This window comes from Cyanistes caeruleus, chromosome 6 (assembly GCF_971803275.1).
Source record: "Cyanistes caeruleus chromosome 6, bCyaCae1.hap1.1, whole genome shotgun sequence".
Taxonomy (NCBI): domain Eukaryota; kingdom Metazoa; phylum Chordata; class Aves; order Passeriformes; family Paridae; genus Cyanistes; species Cyanistes caeruleus.
Window position 1 is genome coordinate 24,009,568 of NC_141706.1, and position 25,426 is coordinate 24,034,993.

Genomic DNA, 25,426 nt, shown 5'->3' on the forward strand with positions numbered 1-25,426 from the left:
TTACCTGTGCAGACTTATCATGGGAAGATCGTCACATGCAATTTGTACTCTGCCTACCTACAATGACAAATGCAGACTTCCACAAGAAGCCAGGGTAAGTTGCCTGCCAAATCAATCTTCTATCAGTACACACTCCATACATAAAGAAAAATTTACTTTCCTCTCAAGCTGATATGATCTTCTTGGCATGCCAGATGTTTCAGTTCTCCAGAAATACCACTTTCATGTTTCTTTGCTCAGATCAAGGTAGGATTTATGTCCTGATAGCCCAGAATAGCCATTCAGCATGAAGGGCACCTCTGCATTGATCTGTGTCCCAGGACATATGGTTAGGTTGTTTTGTTTTGGTTAAGCATATGGATGTACCAGGAAATCCTAGCCATCCATTTTATTGGTGCTGTGTCTAGATCTTGGAAATCTGACAGTAATTAAAATTGGTGCTTTTAAGTATTTTAAAACCAAATTAGTATAATTAACTCTGAAATTATGTTTCTAGACTAATTCAGGCCTGCTGTTCATTCAATTTCACATTCTGGAATTGAATAAACAGATCCTGGAAAACAAAGTACTTTTATTGCTCGATAGATGAGACACTACACTGAGTAGCCAAGAGCAAAATAATATGGAGAAGGCTAGACTCAGGAAGATTCCATTTCTACACACTGTTTTAAGAAACAGTAGAGTCAAAACAAACATCCAGGTTCACAAAAACTTTGCCATTTCCTCAGTACTCTGAGAGTCCTACAGTCAGAAAACTCACCTATATTGGAGACAGAGATAAAAACCAAATCTGTGTCAGAGCTATTTTAAGAACAGCTGAATCCAAGAGCACATGTATGGTAATAATAAACACAAAAACATTTAAAACAAAGACTTTTAATAACTTCTCTATAACAAATAATTAATCAAAGAGGCCGAATCCCATGTCATCATCAGATTCTTCTGATTCCTCCTTCTTCTCTTCTTTCTTCTCCTCAGCTGAAGGAAAAAAAGACCAAGTGAATGGTCAGTATTAACACTGCACCACAAATAAGTGGTGTAACAAGTAGTAAGATAATTGTAATAAGATAATATTATCATTATATATATAATATATAAAATACATATTATATCATTATTGTATCTTGTATCACAAGATACAAATTTTGGTGTTCTCAGCTGCCCTGCCTACTTGTATTAGAGACTCCAGAGCAACCAAATACACTGAATGGGTACAGACACTACTGTTGGAGAGATGTGCTTTACACCACCAAGTCTCTCTGATTCTTGCTTCTAAGCAAGACCAATCCTAAGGCAGATAAAAAGCAAATATTTGACTATCCAAAGGAAAAGTAACTGTTCAGTTGACATTTCCATCACATACTGAACTCCTAAAGTGGAGAAGCCCTGAAATGTGGACTCAGCTGTCAAGCTGTTACCAGAGACAGCAGGAGTTGCCCTGTAGCCACTCCTCTCGGCTTACACTCACCGGCTGCAGGGGCAGCAGATGCAGCAGGAGCAGCAGAGCCCCCTCCAGCAGACACTGCCACCGCTCCCCCAGCTGGCATGCTGGCAAGTTTTCCATTACCTGAATGGGACACAAGAAAAGGGTATTTATTTACATGCTCATCCCAAGCACAGAAGTCAGAGGAAATGGAAGAGTGCAGAAAAAACAGATCCTGTCTCATGGATTGAACCTGTCACTATCTGCTAAAAGGAACAAGAGGCTGCATCCATGATAAATACAAACTGTTCTGTGAAAAACACTCAGGAGAGTTTCAAGATTCACAAAGGCTTGTCCCAAGAACACTGACAGCATATTATTAGTAAGTTTTCTTCTGTACACAAAGTCCCTGTCTTTTATCCAAAAGCTGTCATAAAAATAGCAGCAAGCACATCCAATTTTGCACACCCACACTGTTTTCTGAATACAGCACAGTAGTCTAGAAAGTGATAATGTACCTCAAAAGTAATATACTGGCAGCACTGGCTTCCTCCACTCATTTTTTTGCCCCCCCTCTAACGGTAAAGAGAATTCTGAGGGCATAACTGGATCACACTTACAGGAGAGAAAGGGAAACATTGATTTATTTATGGCAAAGAGTACAGTATTTTAAACAAATTCCTCAGCACCCTATGAACCCTATTGCATCTCCTTTGAGACTTCTGATTTCTGCTTGTATTTGGAAAGCCAGCTAGTTCTCTGGCCTCTTGTCTTTGACATACCAAGGTTCCCTTGGCATTCAAAGGTCACATACAAACACTGTTTGCCTGTATTCCAGTTTCTGGGAATCAGTTTCTAAATAGTTCCGTTACTTCAAGATCTAATTAAACTAGCAAAGTAAACAAACATGTTTCATATGGATGTATGTTCTAAGGAACAATTTATTTAAAGCATTACAGAAAGAGACAGTGTAAGTGTGTTGTAACCACATGTATAATAGCTCTCTTAGGTCTTTCAAACCACATGGATGGAAATGTCTAGTGCCTTCTTCTGACAGCAAGGCCAAGCAAAGTCCTGGCAACCTTTAAGCAAAAATATGCCTGCAAATTCCCTTGTGCCTATACACTTGCAAAAAAAAAAAAATTAATCAGAAACCTTTGCACTACCTCAGCTCTGCTTTACTTCAGCCCTATGACCCAGTCAATTCACGTGGAAAGTTCCAGCTTCAGTAAGAGCACAAGTTTCTATGGAAATCAGCCCTCAGAGCTCTGTCTCAGGCAAAGGGAATGCTGGACTCTTGAGAGCTCTACAAGAGATGTGCACGGGAGAGGCTTGTGCTCACCGCAGAGGGTGGAGCTGCACCCCCAATGCCAACTGCCTGCTCTTCATGCTTTGTATCACTGGTGCTCACAAGTGGGTAAAACACAAAACAGCTCCTAGAGAACCCGAAGGACAGCTCAGTCTCTTATCAACATGTCCAGAAAACTACATCATGAGCACACTACCAGTAAGCTCACACATGCTTGAGTTCTCCAGTTTAATGTGGTCCACAAGCGAAACCCAGCAGGTACTGGCACCGACCTGCAGGGAATTAGAATGGACCTGATTTAACTCAATTCAGCTGTGATGCACGATGCTGAACAAGGAGTCAGTGACTTGATGCCAATTCTATACTCTTAGGTCTAGGCTATCAAAGTAACAGAGGTAATTATCTGGATCACCTGGAAACTCTACTTACCCTGGGCAATTACATCTTCAATGTTTTTTCCATTCAGCTCACTAATAACCTGTAAGTAAAATGCAGAATGTTGAGCTTCCAAACAGCATGAGGATAAACTACATTTAAATGAGTACTGATGAATCATCATATGCAGCGCCTCCATCCTGCTGCTTATCTAGCCCCAAAATTCCCACTTCTCAGTGCCAGAAACGGAACACTGACATGAAAACCTTATTTAAGTCTTGAACACTTTAAGCATTTTAATGAAATCTGGTACAGAATTCATAATTAATCCAACGACCTTAAAAAAAAGAGGATACAGAGATGTTGTGGAACCAATCAGGAAGCCCCACCACAGTGTAAGTCACTGAGGGACTGTTTACATTTCTTGCTTAATGCCCCCTGGGAGGCTCTGAGGCATGGGTTCTGGACCCAAAACCGCAAAATCCCACTCCTAGCCCTAACAAATGTTAAAAGCCAAACCACTGTATCCTTGCCCTGGAACACAGAGTTCCAACTTTAATTTTACTACCATTGTTGAATAACCAGGGATGACAAAAGCAAAGCACAAACCCCAAAATTGCTATAGCAAGCACTTAAAAATAATGCTCCAGAACTTACTGGTGAGTCCCAGCTATCAGGAGTCAGTGGCCAAAGCCAAAGGACTTTAGCCAAGAGCTTGTTAACAGGGACCTTCTGCATACACACAGCGTGGGATGTGTGAAACTATGCGCCTGCATGACTGTTCCATCAGGAGAAAGGCGCTTTTAAGACTTCACTACATTTACACAGGCTTAAGATACAGACAATGCAAAAATTAATTATGACCAAAACATATTCTGAAACAGCTTTCCAAATACTGGAGGATCAGAGAAAGTAATTAATTCATTAAGGTATTAAACCTAAAGGAGCCAAAGACAAAAGACTTAGAACTACAGGAGCACCACAAGTTCAAACCAAATCAATCCCAAACCACTGAAAGGATACTGTCAGCTCAGCCAACCAACTGTCTGGTTTGGCCTATGGTAAAACACTGGGAAAGTATTTTCTTTTTACCTTTATCTCTCTGGAAACACTTCACATACCAGTATGGGATATGTGAAACCAATATTTTATTGGTTCTTGGATTTTTTCCCCATGTCAGATTATTTTTAGGTCCACAATGCTGAAGACCTATTATATCACGAGCAACGTTCTAATTAAGATACTCTTTAAAAGTCTGTTTTTCAACACAATCACTTTGGTGTTAATTTCCAAAATCTTCCTATGTATTATCCTCAAATACCTTTAATCTCCCTGTTAGAATTTGCCTATGTTTCTCGGTGAGGAAACAAATGCTCCTTTGCAGCACACTAAGGAAGAATGTATTAGTGAGTATCAGGCCTTCAAGTGTTAGCTCTGAATTGATACTGACTGAAAACAAGAAGTGAACCTTCACTGCAGACTATACAGGATGTCGTAACACAACGTTTTCAATGCAACCTTATATGCAGCCACCATCTCAATGAGGATGATTACACTGAACTACAAATACCTTTGGAGAGGCCAGGTATTGAATAAGAAAGCCGGACTTTTAACAAAAGTTGTAAAAATCTTATGATTGGCTGAACAGCGTTTAGAAATCACACTGGTAAGGATCAACGAAAGGCTGAACAAAAGCATATCAATAAGGAGGCAAAGGGAAAAGCCAAGGAAACGGCTCCAATGTTTGGTGCTGGCTGGGACACTGGAATTAAGAGGCAACGCCACCTTGTTCATGCGTTCATCGTCCGTCTCGATGCCGACGCTGTCGAGGATCTTTTTCAAGTCCTTGGACGTGGGGGACTCATTGCCCCCGAGCACCGCGAGCAGATAAGCTGCGACGTAACGCATCCTGCAAGACACGAGAGGAGAGTTTCAGCAGGGCCCAGTTACGTATGCTCCGAGGGAGCTCATCCCTTCTCCCTCCGAGCCACAATCCCTTGGCTCCGCTCATTAATGAGAACCCGCGGCCCGCGCCGTCACCGTACACCTCTCCCGAAGCAAGGCGACAACGCGGCATTGCCGCCCTGGCGTTTGCCTCAGCCCGTCCCGTCCCTCCGCCAGTCCCGGCCCAAGGGCAGGCCGGGAGAGCACATGGCCACCATTCTCCCCTTCTACCCCCCCGCCCCGAGTGATCTCGCCCGAGCCCCGCGGGCGGCGGCGGACTGGCGCGAGTGGGCCGGGCGCCACCACTGCCGCGGAGCGGGGGCGCACCGCGCGCGTACTTGGGCGGCGGCGGCGGCGGGCGCTGGGACGTGCGTTCGTGAGAGCAGCGCGGCGGCGAAAGGAAGGGGCGGGGCCTCGGCAACGCCTTCTTCCCGCCACCCCTCAACAACGAGCGCCGCCATTGGGCAGGAGCGGCGGGCAGCGCGCAGGCCAATGGGGGACCGCGGGTGCGGCGCTGTCGGTGGAGCATGCGCAGAACGTGGATTGCCCGTTCTGGCCGTGATGTGTGGCATTGTCGTTTGTGTTGGGATGGTCGTGATTCTCCAAAATCACAGTCACAGAGTGAATGAGATCCGAAAACACCTCTGAGATCGAGTCCAGCCTGTGACCGAATACCGCTCTGTAGACTAGAGGATGGCACTGAGTGCCACATTCAGTCTTTCCTTAGACACCTCCAGGAACGGTGACTGCACCACCAGCCCAGGCAACCTTTTCCAATGCCTGACCACTCTTTCTGTGGAGAAATTACTCCTGATGTTCAACCTAGACCTCCCCTGACAAAGCTTAATACTGTCCTCCAGCTCTGGAATCCTTCCCTGGCCTGGCCTGGCCTGGTAGGGTCAGCACAATCCCCTCCATTTGTCCCATGAGTTGGGTTCTGTCACCAGGTGCACATGAGGCAGATCCACACATGAAAGTCCCCATATTTGTTTATTTTGTATCAGCGCAGAGATGGGCAATGGGTGATTAGTCCAGAAAGCCAGCACCTGTCTCTGCTTTTCTTCATGGAAAGGGTGGTGAGGCATTGCAACAAGCTCCCCAGAGAGGTGGTGGAATCACTGTCCCTGGAGGTGTTCTGGGAAGAACTGGACGCATCAGTTAGCTTTGGTCTAGTTATCACAGTGGTGTTTGCTCAGTGGTGGAACTTGGTGATCTTGGAGTGGCCATCAGGATTAGGGAAGTGATCGTCCCTCTGTACTTGGCACAAGTGAGGCCACACCTCAAGCCCTGTGTCCAGTCCTGAGCCCCTCACTTCAATACAGATATTGAGGTGCTGGAATGTGTCCAGAGAAGGACAATGGAGCTGCTGAAGGGTTTGGAGCACAGGTCTTGTGATGAGTAGCTGAAGGAGCTGGGGTTGTTTAGCCTGGAAAAAAGGAGGCTCAGATGTGACCTTATTGCTCTCTACAACCACCTGAAAGGAGGACAAGGAAGGTGCAGCTTATACATTCAGGAGAATTTTTTCACAGAAGGTGTGATTAGACATTGGAATGGACTGCCCAGGGCAATGGTGGAGTCACTCTCCCCAGAGGTGTTTAAGGAAAGGACGTGGTACTTAGTGGCATAGTCTAGTTGATACGGTGGTGTTTGGTCACGGGTTGGACTGAATGACCTTGGAGGTCTTTTCCAATCTGAATGACTTTGTGGTTCTGTGAAATACTTCAACTCCATGTGTGGATTGGCTTCTTGCACACTGGGTGACAGAACCCACTTGTGGGACAGCACACTCAGGCAAGGCTCTCTGCAAGAGGGACAGGGCTGCTCTCCTGTGCTGGGAGGCTGGGAGGTGGTAATCCGATGGCAAAGTCTCACCATGGGATTATGGGAGTCACCACCTGTGCTTATTCACTTGATTTCCTGCATTAGGGAAATTAATAGAAGTAAAAAGTTAACACTTTGAAACCCATTGGACCCAAACAAACGAGGAGTGTTGGTTCAGCAGCAGGGCTGTGTGTGGGCTGTGGCTATCCCTGCCTTGCCATCCTGGCGGTGCCCCAGAGATTCCCAGTGTGGTGGGACTTCTGTGGTAGCTCAGGTGAGAAAACAACCATGCTCACAGTGTTATACCTGAGCCAGAGCTTGGAGCAGTAGTCAGTGGTTACTGTCTGCTCCCTGTAGGTGTTTACCAAACACCTTTCAATCCCCCTCTTGTGCAACTGCAAAAACGCTCTTCTAGAGAATGACTATTTCTTTATTTGAAGAAATTTCCCATAGGACCATGTGCAGCTTACACCAGAAGACTCCCAGAATCTATTAGGTTGGGAAAGAGATCATCAAGTCCAACCTATGAGCAAACACCACCCTGTCAACTAGACCATGGCACTAAGTGCCACATCCAGTCTTTCCTTAAGCACTTCCAGAGACGGTGACTCCACCATTTCCCTGTGCCTGACCACCCTTTCTGTGAAGAAATTCTTTCAGCCTGAATCTGGACACCAGCTGGAGAGCATGTCCTGTTGTCCCAGAGGCTGACCCCCACCTGGCTGCAACCTCCTTTCAGGGCAGCCCCTGTCCTGCGCCCTCCTGGGCTCGCAGCCGCAGCTCCATTTCTCTCCCCGGATTTGTATGGAATGAGCACAACACCCGCAGCTGCCCGTGCCTCCCGCTCCCTTGGAGCCCTGGGGAGCCGCACCGCGACCGGCTGCGGTGCCGGGGCAGTGGCCGCGTCGGGAAATTCTACTTTCGTGTCCTTGCTGTGGCAGCAGGACGCCGGAACACGGCTCCCCATAGCTTCCAGCCCACGTCCCACTGCCTCTGGCACCTCCCCCGTCCCGTCCCGTCCCGCCCCGGATCGCGGCGCAGCTCCCGAGAACTTTTCAGGAAGTGCCTTCAGAGCTCTGCCCAGCCCAGCCCCGGCCTCTGGGTGCCCGGGGCCGGTGCGGAGGGGTGAGACAAGCGGGGCCGTGCTCGGCCGGGCACGGGCCGCGGCTGCAGCAGCTGCCGGACAGTGGGCGTGGGGTGACGGGGCCAGGGACACAGGGTAGTGCGGACAGCCCGGCCAGGCTGTGTGTGTCCATGCACGGGCTGTGTGTGTGTCCGTGTACGGGCTGTCTGTGTCCATGTGAAGGGGTGTGTGTCCAGGTGAAGGGGAGTGTGTGTGTCCATGTGAAGGGGTGTGTGTGTCCATGCATGGTGTGTGTGTGTGTCCATGTACGGGCTGTCTGTGTCCATGTGAAGGGGTGTGTGTCCAGGTGAAGGGGAGTGTGTGTCCATGTATGGGCTGTGTGTGTGTCCATGCATGGTGTGTGTGTGTGTGTCCAGGTGAAGGGGTGTGTGTGTTCATACACAGGGCTATGTGTGTCCATGTCCAGGTGTGTGTTTTGGAATGTCTGTGGCACCACGTCTGTCCGTGTCTGTTGGCCCCGAGGCTGCCTCTGTGGCTTCCAGAGCTGCCCTTTGGTTCCTTCACCACTGACAGTTTCACAAAGCTATGGCAGATGAAATCTTTTCTTACACATATCTGTAAGAGGGTTGTGTACATGTTGTGTGCAGTGTCATTGCAAGAAATTATCACCTTTCTGTTGAAGCAGTTGTTTGACTTTTATCCCATTGGCACTCATTTTTACAAGCCAGGTTCAACGAGGACCCAGCACAGTTTGCGAGCTGCCTCTGGGCTCTGCTACCTGTTCTTCTTGTCCTTACATTTCTGTTCTTTCAGGGTGAGGCATTCCTGCTCTTTCAGAGGGTGATGCCTCCCCCCAGACTGTGCCTAGGGAACATCAGTGCTGCCATGTCCCACAGGCTAACAGTGAAAGCACTGCTCCTCAGGGTGTTGCTGGGGCATTAGCTTGTTTCTTCTGGCCTTGGACAGCAGCCAAGCTTGTTCTAATTCTGCATCAATCAAACTTCTATTTACCATTTACCAATTCAATCCGTGGCAGGGTTTACGAAGAGCTCCTTATAGTCACACCACAAGCTAGTTTAATTGCCAAGCTCAAGAGGTGACATGCCTTTTTTGTCCCTGGCCCTGGCCCTGACACGTTTTCTCTGCTGCCCTTTGTCCACTTGCTTTTATCCCATTGACACTTGGTTTCACAACCAGGTTCGATGAGAGCCTGTCACAGTTTGTGAGCTATCTCTGGGCTCTGCTTCTGGCTCAGCTCTCCCTGCCCCAGTTTTCTTCTTCACTTGTAAAGCTTCCCACTAAGGCACCTTGAAATCTGCATTAGGCATAGGCATTTACATTTATATCTTTTAAAGTTAATATTGGTCTTTATTCTGATGGTGCGTAATTGCTCCATTCCCTGCTGAGACATTGGCTGGAAAGATTTACCTAGGAGGAGAAGCCTCTGTGACATCTGTCATGCTGCATTTCTGTGCTCTCTGCCTCCAAAGCTTTCAGTAACATACATGTAATCTTTCCTACCATCTTGCTGTGATTATGAACTCTTTCCAGCCACTCTGGACTGGGGCAGGAGCTTTCATTGTGCACCCGTATTCTTTTTCAGAGCCATCTTTCCTCCTCTCCTTGTCCCAGCTGCCTTGTGGTGCCGCCAGTGCCTGCCTGCCTGGCAAGTCAGAGCATGTCTGGACCCTGTGGATGAGATGCAGAAGATGGCAGAGCTGCTGAGGTTCAGGGATGAGTGCAGGGAGGGGACTTCAGGGACTGCCCTCGTTGGCTCCTGCCTTGCAGACAACAGACTGAACCTGGATGTTTATCCTGACGGCTGCCACCGTTTCCTCCAGCTGTTCAAGAAGCAACAGGGAGAGGTGGTCCAGGTTGAGTTCCTCCGGCTCAGCAGCAATGATTGCCTCCTTGACATCACACTGGGAAGTCTTCCTCATCTGAAGCACCTGAAATCCCTGGTGCTTAAAGGTAAATTCCTGGGCCCATCACCATCCAGCTTTTCTAGGCTCAGATTTTTTGTTAATCCTCTCCACATCCACAGGACAAACTGCCCTTGGAAGTGTTTTGATGCAGTGCCCCTTACCATAGCTTTGGCTCAGACTTGCTCAGAGCTGAATCAGATTTCAACAACATATAGCTTCTAGACTCTTATTTCCACCCTTTGTTTCTACGCCTGCCTGGGGACGGGGTTTTTTGGAGTCTGGGTTTTTGGAGTTTGGGTTGATGCTACAGTGTTTTCTATAGTCATTTTCTAGAAGAAGAGAATTTTTTGCAAGAGGGGGATTGAAAGGTGTTTGGTAAATGTTCAGCCCCTCTTTAATTTTTGGGAGTATAATAAGCTGTCTTTGCTGTGTTTCTGTCTGTATTAATCCATGCTTAATCTTTGCTTGCTGTCAGTGACTGTAGATTTAGCAGAGTTCAAGACAAACCAGAGTAGGCTCATTCAGTTAAACATTTTATCTAAAGTAGGACAAAGGGTGTGCATGTAATTTGGCAAAGCATAATAACTGTTAGAGCTATAAATATTAGATCATTCTTTGACTGTCTCATCTGTTTATTGTGGGAGGATCTCAATACAGTTTGTATAATTTCTGTATCAGACTGAATCATTTGCTCTTTGGGAGGCAAAATTTTAAAAATAAATGAGAAAAGAAAGGGGGAGTTTGGGGGCAGAATTCAGGGTTCTAGCTGAAAACTGATAAGTCTGAGATTTGTTTCTATATCTGTCACAAATTTCTCATATGAATAATTTGATTTGTGTTTTCCCTCTTTAGTAAAGTGGCAGTAACAGCAGTACCTTTTATCAGTCTTGTTTTGTGAGATGTACACATACCCTGAGCATCCTGACGTATAAGTAGTTCACTAAGATCTTATGTACAAAGTGCAAGGTGCCTGTTAGTTTGGTTGCTCTCATTTTGTACCATTATGCAGCATAAAAAAATGTTTGGTGCCCTCTGCTGTATATGGATATAAATAGAAAACTGTGGAGAAGGAGTATGAAACAATGAACAAGTGGAAATGTTTGGAAGTCTCCTTTTGTTTGCTCAAGTTATTTTCCAGGGGTGTGACCCTTCTCCAATTTGAGTGTCACAAGCTGGGATACGAAACTCTCATTCTTCCCTGTCTGTGCTGTCTGCCCTACAAAATACTGAATTACCTAATTTTCTCCCCACACCTTCACTGCTTTCCTCGTGTCTGTCTGCAAAATACTGAATTACCTACTTTTTCCTCCCACATTTTCACTGTTTTTCCTCATGTGTGCCCCCCAGTCTTGCAAGGGCAGATTTCAGTGCTCAGGGCTGCTTGCTTCTCAACAGCATGGATAAAAGCCTTGAGGGCAAGGACTATTTCCTTGATGCATAGAGCGTTGTGTGTTGGCCACTGGTAGTGAGAAAGAAGTGGGGAAGGAGAGTGGGAGGCTTGGAAATATATGGGCCACCCTGCTGAAGTGTGGTAAACGGGGGTGGCCTGGCTCATTCTGAGCTTTGACTCCAGATGTATTTAGCAGAGCTGTACTGGTTCACTGTGGCATCTCCTGATTTCATAACAGCTCTTCACTATTATACCCCTTTCACTGATCAGGAAACTGAGGCATGGAGCAGAAAATTCACTTCTCTGAGTACTTTGTGATTAGTGCTGCTTATTTTGATCAGTACCTCCCAGTCTTGTGGATCTCTGTGCTAAGTCTCACATGAGGCTGGTGAGCTCTCCTGGTAACATACTGACCTCTTCCTCCACTTCCCTCCACCCAGGTGGCCATGCTAGGGATGAGTTTGGTTCCTATCAGCGTGGCTCCCTGACAAACTTGCCACCAGACTTTGGGAATCTCAGGTGTCTCACCCACCTGGATCTCAGCTTCAATAGACTCTCCACCTTGCCAAGCTGCATTCTCCACCTTCCCAGCCTCCGTGTGCTCCTGGTGAGTCACAACAGTCTGGTGACACTTCCTGAGGACTTTGGCTGTCTGAGCAAACTGACTTTCTTCTCAGCGATGAAAAATCAGCTAAAAGGCTTACCTCAGAGCATTGGGGAGCTGTCAATGCTGCAGGATCTGGATCTCTCAGAAAATGCTTTGGAATTGCTCCCTGAAGAAGTTGGGAATCTGCGCAACTGCACAGAACTGGATCTCTCTGGGAATCGCTTACTGAGCATCCCAGACTCCCTAGGTATGTATTTTACTAGGGAGGAGAGGAACATGGGCTTGCCAAGCTTTTGGTACAACCTCTGAGACCCTTAGTGTCTGTCCCCAGAGTTGTTGGCATAAACCATGTCCATACTGGAGCCAAATGGAAGGGGTATCCAGGAGGATCATGGTTGGTTCAGTCAGTGCCTTTGAGCATTAGCAACTCTCTGAACCACACTGTTTCTGTGAATCAGCGATACTGCTGAGATTTCAATACAATTTACAATGACTGAGGATCTGGCCTGGCTGGTTTTGGGTAGCAGCTGGGACTAGTAACAGAAGAGCTGAGGTTTGATGGGATGCAAATCTGGGCTTAAAAGCACACTGTCCTCTGTGGACCAGTCCACAGGACTGGACTCTTGAGTTCTGCTGCCCAGCTTCCTGGGTCCTGTATTACTTTGTGACTGAAGATGTTTTTGATGCTGTTGTAAAGTCTTAAGACCACAAGTCTTCAGACTTAGAAATAAGAAGTGTCTTACCTGTAGCTGAAAAGCAGAGAACAGAGAAGGTTGGGTTGCTTCTCAGCTAATTCTTTGCACTCCTTTATTTTGTGAGCTAAAGGGATGTTAAGCTTTTGTGCTTTTCCTTCATTATGTGTGTGTTTACATGGGCTGAGGAGAGAGGGAGGGTTCAAGCTGATGTGCAGTGCAATTAACAGCACAGATGGGGGGTCACTTCTTGTTCCAACCTGCAGCCAATTTGAAGTCTCTGCGTCGGCTGCATCTCCACAGCAATCTCCTGGTGACGGTCCCTGCCTCGCTTGCCAGGCTGCCCAACTTGTCCAGACTTGATCTGCAGAACAACTGCCTCCGTGCCATCCCTGCTGAGATCCAGACCTTGCCATTTGTGCACGTCCGAGGCAATCCCTTGGGAGAAACTGAACCGTCCCCGCAGGCTGGTAATTGCAAGGCTTCTGCTGCTGTGTGTTCTGCCCAGCTGTTCCCTCACTCAGCACAGCATGGCGTAGATGGGTTTGGATTAGAGAAGGCAAGCAGGGGGGAATCAGATCAGCATTTATTTCTTTGGAATAATTATTAAGTTATAAGGATACAGACAGTACTAGTTATGTTTTTATGAGGCCTATCCCAGTCTGAAGGGCTCAGCGGTCCTAGGAATTGGACTTTCTTGGTAGGGTTTTACAGTGGAAGTGAAAATGGGGCTCACAGGAAACAGATCAGAAGAGGTCCCTAAAGGGGTCCTGCCTTTTTAGCAGAGGTGAGCACCAGTTCCTGGACTTGCTAAGGCTGTGGTGGCTCATGCTAGAACCTCGGGGAACAGCAAGGAGTCATTCTGCTGTGCAGTTACCTCCTGCTTTCCTGAGGTTCACAGGCTGCAGAGGAGCAGCTCTTTGTCCAATAGGAACATGGTTAAATGAGCAGGAATCTGATCAGGGTTTCCCAATGGTGCTCATGTTCACTGATTCCCGGGGGTGGCCCAGGCAATCAAACATGGCCCTGAGAGCTGCAGGGGTAAACTGAAAAATTTTCTAATTCCCTCTGCTTCTGAGTTTCCCTAGGGGAGAGACAGCATTTTCTGTATGTCTTGGGACTTTGAGGCCTCATGCCATCATCTTGCTGTGGTGTGTTCTGGAGCTCACTGCAGTGTGACCAGGATTCCATTAGCTTCTGTCAGATTAGGATTAAGCCAAAACTCTTCAGCCTTTCTTGTCTACCTTTGTTTAAGTACCTCTGTCTCCTTCTATCCAAATCTTCTGCCGCAGATAAATCCAGTACCAGAAGGCTAAAAGAACTCATCCTTGCATCAGAAGAGGGCAGGTAAGCCTCTGTTACTAAGAACTTGAATTACTGTGGTGTAAAAGGGTCCCAGACAAGGTGCATGGTGGGTATTGCAGGAATGTATAGGAGCTTATAGCCTCAGTAGGCCAGTCAAATACAAGTATGAGATTCTTCTGTTGATTTTTGGAGGGCTGAAGTCACTACACAATGTCATAAATGCATGCATTTCTTCTGGAAGCTTTACTGTCACCTCTGAAGGCCGCAGAGTGGTCCTGGCCTGTGGCATCCATTTCTACTTTCCGCCGGGGGCCACCTCTGATCCTCTGCGGATCTGCTTCCGATCCCTCATGCCGGATCCTCAGTGGGTAAAGCTTAGACACCACGATGTCCTGCTGAGTCGAGTCCTGGAGCTGCAGCCTCATGGGGTCCAATTCCAGCAGGTGAGGATACACCCAGGTCACCTCCTGATGAATCTACCTCTGCAGTAGCTCAGTGGAGTCTTCTGAGAGCGCTTTTTGGACCTTTGAGACAGTTACCCTATCTGCTTATCTGATAGCTGCAGTTATCTCTGGTGCTTTTAAGTAGCTACAGGACCACCTCTCAAAGAAGTCCTGCTGCAGAGAATCAGAAAGGACACAGCCAGCTTCTCTAATGCTGTGCTGGTCTGGCACCTTTGCCTTCCCCACTGCTCCTGATTGAGCTGAGCTATAACCTTTCTCAATCACAACCCCCCCTGCTCTACCAGAGGATAAATCCAGTGTCTGGCCTTAGCCTGAAAGAAGGATGGTTTGCATCCTTCTCTGAAAGTCTGTTTGTGTGGTTTGTGTTCAAGCTGAGGAGTAGTCACACCACCTACCAGCTCCATCATGGCTGACAGCAGCTCACTGCAAAAGTTGCTTTGCCCTTTCTGCTCAGAAGCTACTGAGAAGCAACTTTTCCTGCCATCACAGTCCATAGCAGATCTGACATTTCCTGTCACCTCCCCAGAGACTGCATGGCAGAGCAGGTTCTTTGATTCCCTGTGTACAGGCTCTGCTCTCCCTCTTGTCTGCATAGGAAGTCACAGAGCAGAGCTGGGCTTGGTTTTATCCTTTCAATTGGTGTCTCACAGGAATGCTTTTTTGGCAGGAGGTGCAGATCTCTATGCCATGTATCTCACCTCAAACACCTCACCAGCATGAGGTGGTAGTTCGGACCTTCAGTGGGCAGAGCTGGAGTGATCTGAAAACAAGAGTGAAGCGGAAGAGAAAATCAAAGGTGAGCAGATTGAAATTACCAGTGACACACTTTGTTCCCGTTTCCCTCTTTGGCTGTGCCCAGCCAAGAGTGAACATATTTGGAATATCTCATTAGCTGTGTTTTGACCAGCTGCTATAAAATGTACTGAATTTCAGCTCCAGGTTTCCTCTCATGGAGGTGTGTCTCCTGAAGTTGATAAGTGACAGCCTGCCATGCTTCATCCCTGATCTAGTACTTTCTTCTGTTTGGCTGGTACTCGTTTTCCTGCCTTTATTGTATTAAGTTATATGCCTATATGTTTTCTCCTTTGTCCTCTTTTACAGAAGTGTGTGGCTCACTGTTGTGTCCTTCACTTCTCTTGGTTCCTTGTCGTGTCTCGACTTGTGCAAAATGAATGCAAAGTGCCAGCTGAGGGGACATTGCTCTTTTCCAGTGTGGATCCAAACATCAAAGTGATCTTTCCTCCTGGAGTCACCAAAGAGCCTCGTAGTGTCAAGCTGCAGGTATGCATGCTTTTTGGTGATCTCTGGTGCAGCTGTTTTCTCATGTTCAGTACAGCACTGAACAGAGATGTCTGCCCTAGGGTAATTCATGTCTAGACGTGGTTGCTTCATGGGCTGACCCATCTCAGATCACCTTCTCTCTTAACTTCCCTGCTTGCAGCATGGACCTTGCTCCATGCTGGCCTGTGTAGGAAAGGGACCTCCAGCAGATCAGTGGGTAGCAGCTATGAAGGGAACACAAGAAGATTTTTCTTCTTTTTCCCTTGCAAAACTGACCCTTGCAAAACAGCTCAGTGAGAACTGGGGCTGGTGGGGGAATCTAAAGTGGATCTAACTCTAAAATCACTTCACTAAAATTAGTTGTTCTGTAGAGCTGCTAGATGCTCTTGTAATACTTTAAGTCCATCCCAGCCCAACAGGTTGCCAGACTTTAGCGAAAGTTCACTGTGCTTTATTTCACAATGGGCCTTGCAGCAAGAGCAGCATTTGCTTGCTGGGTGCTGGAGGAACTGAGTGAGCAGTGTGGGAATTTGGTGCCTGACTGCTCACTGTGCTGTCTGCCACATCCAGGTGCTGCCAGTCTCTGCAGAAGAGATACAGGAAATCACAGCCAATGCAGGGTGCAAAGCCAGTCCCCTGCTCTACCTCTCCCAGGACTCCACGGTGGATTTTCTCAAGCCAGTGAGAATTCAGCTGCCTCTTCCACCTGGGGTCACAGGTCAGCTTATTCCTAAAATTGATGAAAGGAAATGCTATATTTGGAAAAGAGAGAATTTTGTTTGCATTTCCTGTTGTTAATAAAGCTTGCTGCTTTTCCTGCAGGAACAGCAAGGTGTGTCCCCTGACTGTGTGGTGGTGCAGAGCAGTGAGAGCTGAAGGTAGTTCAGGTCCATCAGATCAGGGCTGGGGTTCACAGACCAGAAAAGCTGGGAGAATGTTCTGTCAAAAGGATTTCTCTGCCAAAACACATGTGTATTTAAACTGCTGGTTTTACTGTGGTGTATTGGAGAGACACTCCTGCCCACTGAGGAGATGCATTGTAAAAGGGCTTTTGATTTGGAATAGCTTGAAGCAGGAAATGAACATGCTGCCTCCTGGGCTCCGTCTTCTCTTTTCCTTGCATATGAATCAGGTGCTGAGCCATTGCATTTAAAAATATATGATTGTATGCTAAGCCACATCTCACTCTGAAAACTGCTAAAACCAGCCTCAGTCATGGCTGGGATTCCTCTGTTTGCTGAATACCCCGAGTCTCCTTACTTGTATTTTCTTTGACCTCACTTGGTTTTCTTGTGAAGAAATACATGGCCTTCATTATAACACTACCTGGTATTTGTATGCCTGAAGTGCATCAGGATTGCAAAGTCTGTGAGATGTACATTAGAAAGAGACGGAACTTAATTAATAACCCTAGATTTTAGTGATGAGAATTGTAGAATGAATCTGTTGGTGGGAATGAGCACACTATCATTTTAACTCTTCATATTTTGCCAGAATATCCCAAAAGCAGTGGGATAGCCTGGTCCTCTTATTGCTGCCCTTTGACCAAAGTTCAGTCCTGGATGCTGAAGAGAAGGCCATGAACTCTTATTTGGTGGCTTTACAAAGTAAATCACACAAACCTGTAGTTGACTTTGTAAAGCCATGAGTAAAGTCTTCTGCTGCATATAGCATCTCTTGATCATTGGTGTATTTAGGGCTAAATTTGGATCGGTCAAGACTGCATATTCTCCATGGTGACCTGGAGGGCCAAACCTGGAATGATATTACCAGTGATGTGGTGCTGGAATTCACCCATCTTTATGCAGTGTTTGAAGTCACTCACTTCTCCTGGTAAGTGCAGGATTAGTCCTGAGGAAAAGATGGGATGTTCCTCTGCCTTGTTTTTCCCACACTCTGACCAGAGGCCATGACATTAACTCTATCTGTTCCCTTCTCCTTTTGCAAGTCAGGCTTGGCATAGCACTTTGTTTCTACCTGTCATGCTTTCCAATCATGTGGGTGTGACACTGGCACCTTTCTCTCAGCACATTCCCTCCTTTTTTTAAAATTCCTTGTCTTTAGGTACTGGCTGTGGTACACCACCAAGACCTACATTGGAGGCATTGCCAAGAAGGTCTATGAGCGGCTGCGTCTGTACCAGGTGAACTTCATTGCACTGCAGAGGAAGAATGATCCTGAGCAAGTCCTGCTACAGTGTGTCCCCAAGCACAAGGTCTGATCTGGGTTGCACTGCCTTGTTCCTGAGCTTCTCAGACTTCCCTTTGTAGGATGTAAGGGCAGCAGGGCACCAAATGGTCCTGTTCACCAGCCCAGAGTCATGGCTGGGGTATGCTGTCACCACACTGTTGGTGGTGTGATACTGACTCACAGGGAGCTGGGGGAAGAAAAAAACTCATTCTATGCAGTGCTAAATGTCATGCACTGATTTCCTCCCCTACAAACCCTGAAGACTGGGCTGCTGACATCATCTGAACACAGTTACTGGCCATGTATATGCTATTACCATCCAGCAAACATGAGGCAAAACATGTTGGCTTAAATTTAAGTCAAAGTTTACGTGTCACTTGTCTGACATGGGATAGTGGTGTGGGTAGCAGCACTGCTCGTTTTCAGCTGGAGTAGTTAGAAATGGTACTTTAACTTATATTCCTTGTTGTTCTCAGTTCAAACACTGGAACATAACATACGAGCACTCCTTAATCTGCTTCAATGCAACATCATATTATGCATGTTAACATTCATGCTATGAGTGTGAGCTAATCTGGCTGATTTTGTCAAGAAGGAGATGGGAAGTGCTCATGCTTTCTCTTCTGCTGCCTCTTCCTAGGGGTATCAGCCCTCAGCAGTGTTGTTTCAGATTAGTGTATGAGTGTGCAGCTGTGGAGAACATGTCCCTTGGCAGGCAGTGCAGCTTGGTGAGGCGAGGGTTATTTTATCAGACTGCCACTACTGAACTGCATATCCAGCCCTGCATAATTCTCTGCTCTGGTTGCTCCTTTTCCTTACCTGTGCTCCTGTGACCTGTGGACACAAACATCTGCAAGGATTTTTTATATTGGGTTCTGGGCTAAAACTGTCTCCAGATGAAGCATCAGTGACACTCAGAGTGAGATTGCAGTTTGGGTGTGTCTGTAATCCTGCTAGGAATGGTCATGGAGTGAGAGAGGTTTACTGTTACAAATAGAAAGAAGAATCTAACCTGACTCTTGCACTGCCACTGTGATCACATGCTACAAAGTCAAAATGAGCTTTGGGGTGTCCTCAGCTGTGTGCTATTGTAGCATGTCTTTTTGCAGAGAAAATGTATTTAAATAGTGAGTGGGATATGGTAGTAAGTAAATCCCTCCTTGCCTTTGAAGTTATAAAGACCTGTTAAAAAGATAGAGACAGCACTGAAAATGCTTTTTTAGTGGGTGTTTGTTCATTTGTTTACATCCTTTTCACATGAAGTAGTCTTCCCTGTTGAAGGTGAGAGGAACATCATGGGTATAGAAACATGGGTTGAGGGAAAGATGTGCTTCAGTCCAAACACTGTTGTCTTTGTCAGGTTGACCCAGTGCTGAAGAAGCTGCAGAACCGCTATCGAGGACCTGAGCCATCCGACATGGTGGAGATGTTTGAGGGAGAGCAATTTTTTGCAGCTTTTGAGCGAGGCATCAGCATTGATATGGGTATGGCAGTTCTGGGCTCGTTCTGCTCCTACCTACCTACCTCTTGTCCTGCTCTGGCCCTAGACATGTTTCTACTGTGGGTGACACTCCTCCATGGTGTTCCTCTCTGTCTCCAGCCTGCCCACTGCTCACAGCAGCCAGCCCCTGGACATTGAATTTATCACATTCTCTGGTCACACAAATTTCTGTTTGCTTTTCTTTATGAAAGTGCTGTTTGCAGACTTTAATTTCTTCTCATGCTCTTGTAAACCTGCAGAGTGCAATAGCCAGGTGGGTTTATTTTTATGACTGATCTGCTTCTGCACACTTTTCTCCACAAGTTGAATCCTTCCTGCTTCTCTGCACAGATCGTCCTGACTGCGTGGATGGACGTCTCTCATTTATTTTTTACTCCCACTTGAAGAACATGAAGGAAATCTATGTGACCTCCCCTGTGGACAGAAAAGGCCAAGCTGTAAAAGGCCAGGTGAGCAACCAGTTGCACTGACTTCTTGTTTCCTCCTTCATCATGGCTTTTACAATACTCATCATAATGATCTCTGAGTGGTGGGCATGACTCTTTTCCTACCCTCTTTCTCTGGCTTTGCTTTTCACTGACTAAACTCTGAATAATCAAGAAGTGTAATCTTGAAGGATCATTCATCACTTAACTGTCTGACTTACATTCCTGCCATTAATTTTTGGGGTGCTGGCAGGCAGTCCAGCCTTTATGACAGAACCTCAGTGCTCCTCCCAGTTACACGTAATTGAGAGAGCATATTTTTGGGCTGAGGATAGATGAGAATGCTGAATTCATTCTTTTCCAAATGGAAAAGACATGGTGCCAATAGGCTAGGCCACTGTGTTTGAATCAGAGCCTCACTGTATGATTTCTCTTTACAAAGGTCTCTTTCTACCGAGGGGCAGTTCCAGACAGCATCCCTGAAGATGCCAGCAGGAGGAGAAAAGGTCCAGACTCCCTCTGGCTTGCTACTCTGCCCATCAAACTGCCTGTGAGTTGTCTCCTACAGAAAAATTAATCTAGATGGTGTAAGAGCATGGCATTCCTGCTCAGCTAATTTTGTTTTCCTCCATGAGAAGGCACGCAGTGAATGAGCACAAGAAATAGCTGCCCAGCTGTGTCATGGTGGAGATTTTACACTCCCTGTGTGCGAGCTCTTCTGAAACCAAAATGTGAAGAGCTGGGAGTGATCTCCACCTCTCCTGCTCATCTTGCCTGTCAAGCACAGGCTTGTTGAATGGGTGGTCAGAGAGTCAGCAAGGGTGGATCCTTTGAAAAAATGAGAATGTAGTATGCAAGGAAGCTCACTGTAATTAAGGAAAGCATCTGTTTTGTTTATAAATTTCTTTGTCACACAGCTCATGCAGCAGGAAAAAAGAAGACAATAGGATGAGGTAGTTATGCTGGATTTGAACATTGAATGTAGGTATTCTGGTGTGAGCTTTAAAGGCTAGGCTGTATGTTACAGTGAGAAATGCAGTTTTTGCTTAGGGAATTTCAGTGACATTTGAGAAGCGTGAAACAATAAATACCTTGGTAGGCTGAATACTTTCCTTCCGATCACGTGTGATGATCTCACATCCCTTTCTGACACATACAACCTCAGCTACAAACCTAGACTAAGTGCTCTCTTACTGCTGAGGCAAATACGCTTCAGGGATGTGGCTTATTTTAAACTGCACTGTAAATGCAGGAAAGGAAATTTCCCATGCAAGCTATGACTGTGAGCACTACAATTCAATAATTTCCTGAGGCAGTGAGCATTGCTGGTCACTGCCAGTGTGAGTCCTGCTTGCTTCCTACAGCCTGACCCTTCAGCCCCAAGAACTTCCTTTCTCCCCAGCAGAAGGAAGGAGATTTCACTGTGGAGACTGAGTGGCTGGACGCTGTCCTCTATGAAAATAGATGGTAGAGGAAAGAATGTTCTTTCTCTCTCTTCTTTCTGACACAGCAACTGAAACCCCGCTGGGATGAGAACCCCTGTTCCCTACGTGGCTTCTCCTTCCCTCCCTTGAACTTGGGCAGTGCTGAGACTGGGTACCTGACGCAGGCAAACCTGCTGAACATTGCCAGGCGCGTGGGAGCTGACTGGCAGAGCATCGGCCTCAACCTGGGCCTGACCTACCAGCAGATTGAGCGCATAGGATACAATAACAGGTGAGATGGGACACAGTAACCAACAGTGGTGCATTACATCTGTCTCTCCATTTATCTGCAGTGTAATAGCATAAATCAGTGCTTGGCTGGTTGGAAGTTCTTCCACTGTAATTGTTTCACTGGATTAAAGATGGGTTGACTAATGGGTCTTCTGAAAGTAATACCTTTTATAATGGGAAACTGATTCTTTTCTCTTGCCATTTTAAAATAAAGCTTTTTTTGTTTGAAAAACAAAATTGGGAAATAACAAACCTGATGAGCTTTGTAGTTCAGCTGAGTTGCATTCCTCTTTTGTTCTATGATCGGATTCCTGGCCAGACTCCATCTCTTACAAAGAGAAATGATCTATGGCTTTAATTGTGAATATCATCGTTATTCAAAAAGAGCTTGTGGTACATCATGGGACATGCACCCTGACCAAAAAGCCAAAGCAGTAGAAGAGAATTAGACTTGTTATGATCAAACTAATGTTCCTGTGAGGAAATTATATTCAAAAGCAAAATACCTTAATTTGATACTTCCATTAGGAAAACATTTTATAGAGAAATGTTCATGCAGGAACTGCAACTCCCCTATGCTGGGTGGGGAAGAGGCAGGCCCACTGAGTGCTTTGTGTGTCTGGATGGCTTCTTTAAGGCTCTAGCTGGGGCTGGGACTTCGGTAAGGTCTCTTTGGTTTGCTACTCAGGAGAGCGTGTTGGTTACTTCTGTCCTTCCTCCTTTCTTCAGAGAGGACCTCAATAAGCAGATCCTGGACATGCTTTTCTCGTGGGCTCAGCAGAACTCAGAGGATCCTGACTGTGTGAGCAAGCTGATTACAGCCATGAAGGAGAGTGGCCGCCAGGACATTGCTGATGAGATTGAAGCCATCATTGAGCTGGGACGGAAGAAATACAGCGAGTCCATCCGCCGGGTAGGCCTGGAGCAGGAGAGCAGCACTGAGGACTCTGCAATAGCTATGATGTAGCACCTAGCAGAGAAAAATGGGGTTTGTATGGGACCCCTCTGTGTACCCAGAGTGACAGTGCCTGGGGGCTGCTCCCTTCTCAAGAGCCAGTGTCTTCCTGAGGAGCTGGGCATTGATTCTCTTGGGTCTGTACTCACATACCACTTCTGCCAGTCCCAGGAAGTTTAGAGTGCAGTTATGAACCGATTTTCTACTTCTACTTCATGACCTTGAGCTTTAGCTTTCAGAAATGTGGAGAAATTTAGAGACTGAAATGTCTGTCTGTCAGCTGAGTAGTGGCTTAAGTAGTGTTTGATGAATTAATACTCATGTTACATGTGTTCATGTATAACTTATTCCTGAAACTGGAAACACTGCTGGAAGCACTGGGTGTGATGTGGTGGGGACTGTTCAGCCATTTCTGTTAATGATGTGTTCTGCTCACATGAAAATGTGAACCGTATTCCTCATGAAAATGTTTTATATTTTTTTCAAAATCTCTTCCAGTTTTCTTAAGTCCAAAAAAAACCTAAGTATTTGTGGGGAAGAAAGAAGAAACTGATTTCTAGAAAAACTGCTCTTTTTTTTTTTGTTTTGCTCCAAAAGCTATCATGAAACAAATAGCCTGCTGCACTTGCAAGCACATTTTTAGATAACACCTACATACTGCTGATCTTTGACAAAGTTCCAGTTATAGTTCATTAAAAAAAAAAAACAAACGTAAAAATACATGAACTGTTCTGGGAGAGACTCTGATTTAAGGGAAATTAAGCTTTCCATTGCAGTTTCCAAAGGGTAGTCCTCACATCCTCCCAGTGAAATGTGACTGTGTAGTAGTGAATGTGGGACCTCTCCTGAAGTTTGGTGAAAAGCATGACTTAAATTTGCATTTTAAAAACTGGTCTGACCAGCTGTGAAATAAGGCACTGTTGTGGGTTTGGCAGGAACCATGCTGAGCTAACTTCTCGGTTTTTCAGCCTGAATATCTTGTATAAGGCTGGAAGCATTTACTGCTTTTTAGCTGCTCAGTGATTTATTACTGAGGTACCCTTCTCTTCTTGGTCCTCATCTCATAATGGCCCTCAGTTAATGACCCACTAATGACAGTGGAAAATCACATGCAAGCTTTTTGAAAGATTACTGTCATTTAAGTAAATTCAAGTCTTTCAAGACAGGTTTGAATTCAGCATTACTCTCTAAACATTACTTAAATGGCTGTTCTTAGTGTGAAAAAACAAAAGTGTGTTTAAATGTGCCAGGTTGCACCACCCAAAGTTAACGTGCAGTTGCAGGTTGGATAAATCCAGGCATTTTCTTCTCCTTGTGAAGAATCATCAGTGGCTTCCCTGATGCTGCTTCAGACCTACCATCAGTATTATTGAAAGAGAGATGTAAAATCATTCTGCTTTTTCTCTCATTTCAGGCTGTTCTAACATCTCAGGCAACAGAGTGCTGACTGTCCAGTCCAGAGCACTGGACAACAGTTTGCAGATTTCAGTTGTAACTCTAGGCCTAGCCCAAGTCTCATGTTGGGTTCAAGTCAGCAGTGCTCCTTTGAATGTACATTTTCTCTTGTATTCTGTGTCATATGTTATTGTTTGTAATTTTCATGGATACCAACAAGGTATTTGTTCTTTACTCCAGTTTTGGAGAGATGCATTTGAGCATATTGCTCTTACTGGGAATAAAATCAGCACTTAACTGTTTCACAGCATGGTCTGCAATTCAGTGGATGCCTTGAGTTAGATGGAGACTGGTCCCTTTAAACCTGCTGGCAGGTCACAGGTGAGCTTGGCTGTGCTGTGCAGAAATGGGAGGAGAGCTCCTGTTTGGATACTGCGGATTGCAGAGCACAGGACAGACTGCAGCTGAGTTCATGGTGTCCCTGGAGGGTGGCTTTGCTGCAGTGGGGCTATGCCAGGAAACAACCTTCAGGGAATGAGCTGAGCTCAGGTGGAGCAGGTCTAGGGAGCAACAAGGCTAATCTAGAAGGGACAGTGTGAGGGGTAAGCCTGTCCTCTGGTGAAGGTGTAGGAGAAGCACAAGGTAGCGTCCACAGCCACAGCATGACGAAGCTTGGCTGCACTTAGCTTTCCATCTGTGATAGTCAGGCCAAAGCTGAGTTAGGCAATACTGAAATAAAGGATAGGTAGGCTGGACTCTGTGGAGGACTCATCCAGGCATCAGCAGAGCTACAGCTCTTCCAGGAAACAGCTTGGTGCCAAGAGAGAGGAAGGTCAGTGCCAGATGTTCAGATTACTCTCATAATGGGCTGCAGCCAGGCCAGGTGACAGCAGATACAAAACCCTAGACAGTTTAATCAGTAGAAGAGCTCTTCAGGATTTGGGCTGGAAACTTAAGGAAAGGTAGGTATTATACCCCAGACAAGGATTGTTATCTCCAGTCTTTCCCTGCTGAGTCACAGCCACTGGGCTGGGCCTCCTTGCATGCATCTGGCTTTTTCCTTGAAGTGACACCAAAGCAAGCACCGAGCTGAGGACACCGAGGTGCTGGCGGGAAATCAGAGCAACTGTTCAACTGCTCTTTCCTCAGCTGACTTGGCAGCAAATATTTGAGCTGGATGAGAGTCAGTGGAAAACACTATTTTGAGGTGTGTTATCTTTATCAATAATCTCTTTGAGGCACAATAATTCTTTCATAAGCCTATAGTTGCTATGGCTGATAACAGTTGCATTAGATGATTGATTGAAACAGCAAAAGAAATAACTAACCTGGCATTTATGTTTTGAATCAAAATATGGCATTCTTTTCTAACTCCTGTTATGCATTCATCACATACTGGAGTAGTATCTTTCTCTTTCCAGCTATCTGGCTTTTCCTGATGCCTAATATGCACCTTACAGTGTCTCACACATAATCTGGCAGATTTTATGGTTTTTATGGTGCATGATCCCAATGTATCCAAAATTCTCCTAAATAAATTTTTACCAGGAAAAGCCTACTTACAAATTTTTTTTAAAACTAAAGCAAGAAATTGCTTGGGAGTAGGAACATTTTTTCTCTTTTAT

At 46.0% G+C, this 25,426-nt stretch overlaps 2 protein-coding genes and 1 non-coding gene across 7 annotated transcripts; 1 reads left to right on the forward strand and 2 right to left on the reverse strand.

The window, feature by feature from the left end:
* Positions 1 to 860: 860 nt before the first annotated feature.
* RPLP2 (ribosomal protein lateral stalk subunit P2) lies at positions 861 to 5,485 on the reverse strand. 2 transcript variants are annotated; one of them, XM_086895719.1, is made up of 5 exons: positions 5,390 to 5,485; positions 4,893 to 5,016; positions 3,162 to 3,210; positions 1,469 to 1,567; positions 861 to 978 (listed from the first exon to the last, which is right to left on the reverse strand). In XM_086895719.1, exons 2-5 carry the CDS (start codon positions 5,013 to 5,015, stop codon positions 902 to 904), a joined length of 348 nt encoding a protein of 115 aa, XP_086751845.1. In that variant the 5' UTR covers position 5,016; positions 5,390 to 5,485; the 3' UTR covers positions 861 to 901. The 2 variants fall into 2 exon arrangements, with proteins under 2 accessions (XP_086751845.1, XP_086751844.1); XM_086895718.1 differs by lacking the exon at positions 5,390 to 5,485 and adding an exon at positions 5,153 to 5,385.
* On the reverse strand, positions 2,895 to 3,027 carry LOC111930831 (small nucleolar RNA SNORA52). Its single transcript, XR_002865330.2, has one exon. It is a non-coding gene; the product is annotated as a small nucleolar RNA SNORA52 (small nucleolar RNA).
* Positions 5,486 to 5,555: 70 nt separating the features above from the next.
* Positions 5,556 to 24,108, forward strand: PIDD1 (p53-induced death domain protein 1). 4 transcript variants are annotated; one of them, XM_086895735.1, is made up of 16 exons: positions 5,556 to 5,944; positions 9,560 to 9,927; positions 11,712 to 12,125; positions 12,837 to 13,040; positions 13,863 to 13,917; positions 14,117 to 14,318; positions 15,007 to 15,135; positions 15,441 to 15,620; positions 16,191 to 16,338; positions 17,318 to 17,453; positions 17,685 to 17,835; positions 19,171 to 19,294; positions 19,642 to 19,760; positions 20,179 to 20,286; positions 21,247 to 21,452; positions 22,181 to 24,108. In XM_086895735.1, exons 2-16 carry the CDS (start codon positions 9,657 to 9,659, stop codon positions 22,416 to 22,418), a joined length of 2,685 nt encoding a protein of 894 aa, XP_086751861.1. In that variant the 5' UTR covers positions 5,556 to 5,944; positions 9,560 to 9,656; the 3' UTR covers positions 22,419 to 24,108. The 4 variants fall into 4 exon arrangements, with proteins under 4 accessions (XP_086751861.1, XP_086751863.1, XP_086751862.1 ...); XM_086895737.1 differs by lacking the exon at positions 5,556 to 5,944 and adding an exon at positions 7,841 to 7,997; XM_086895736.1 differs by lacking the exon at positions 5,556 to 5,944 and adding an exon at positions 7,901 to 7,997 and having other exon boundaries at positions 9,589 to 9,927.
* Positions 24,109 to 25,426: the final 1,318 nt, after the last annotated feature.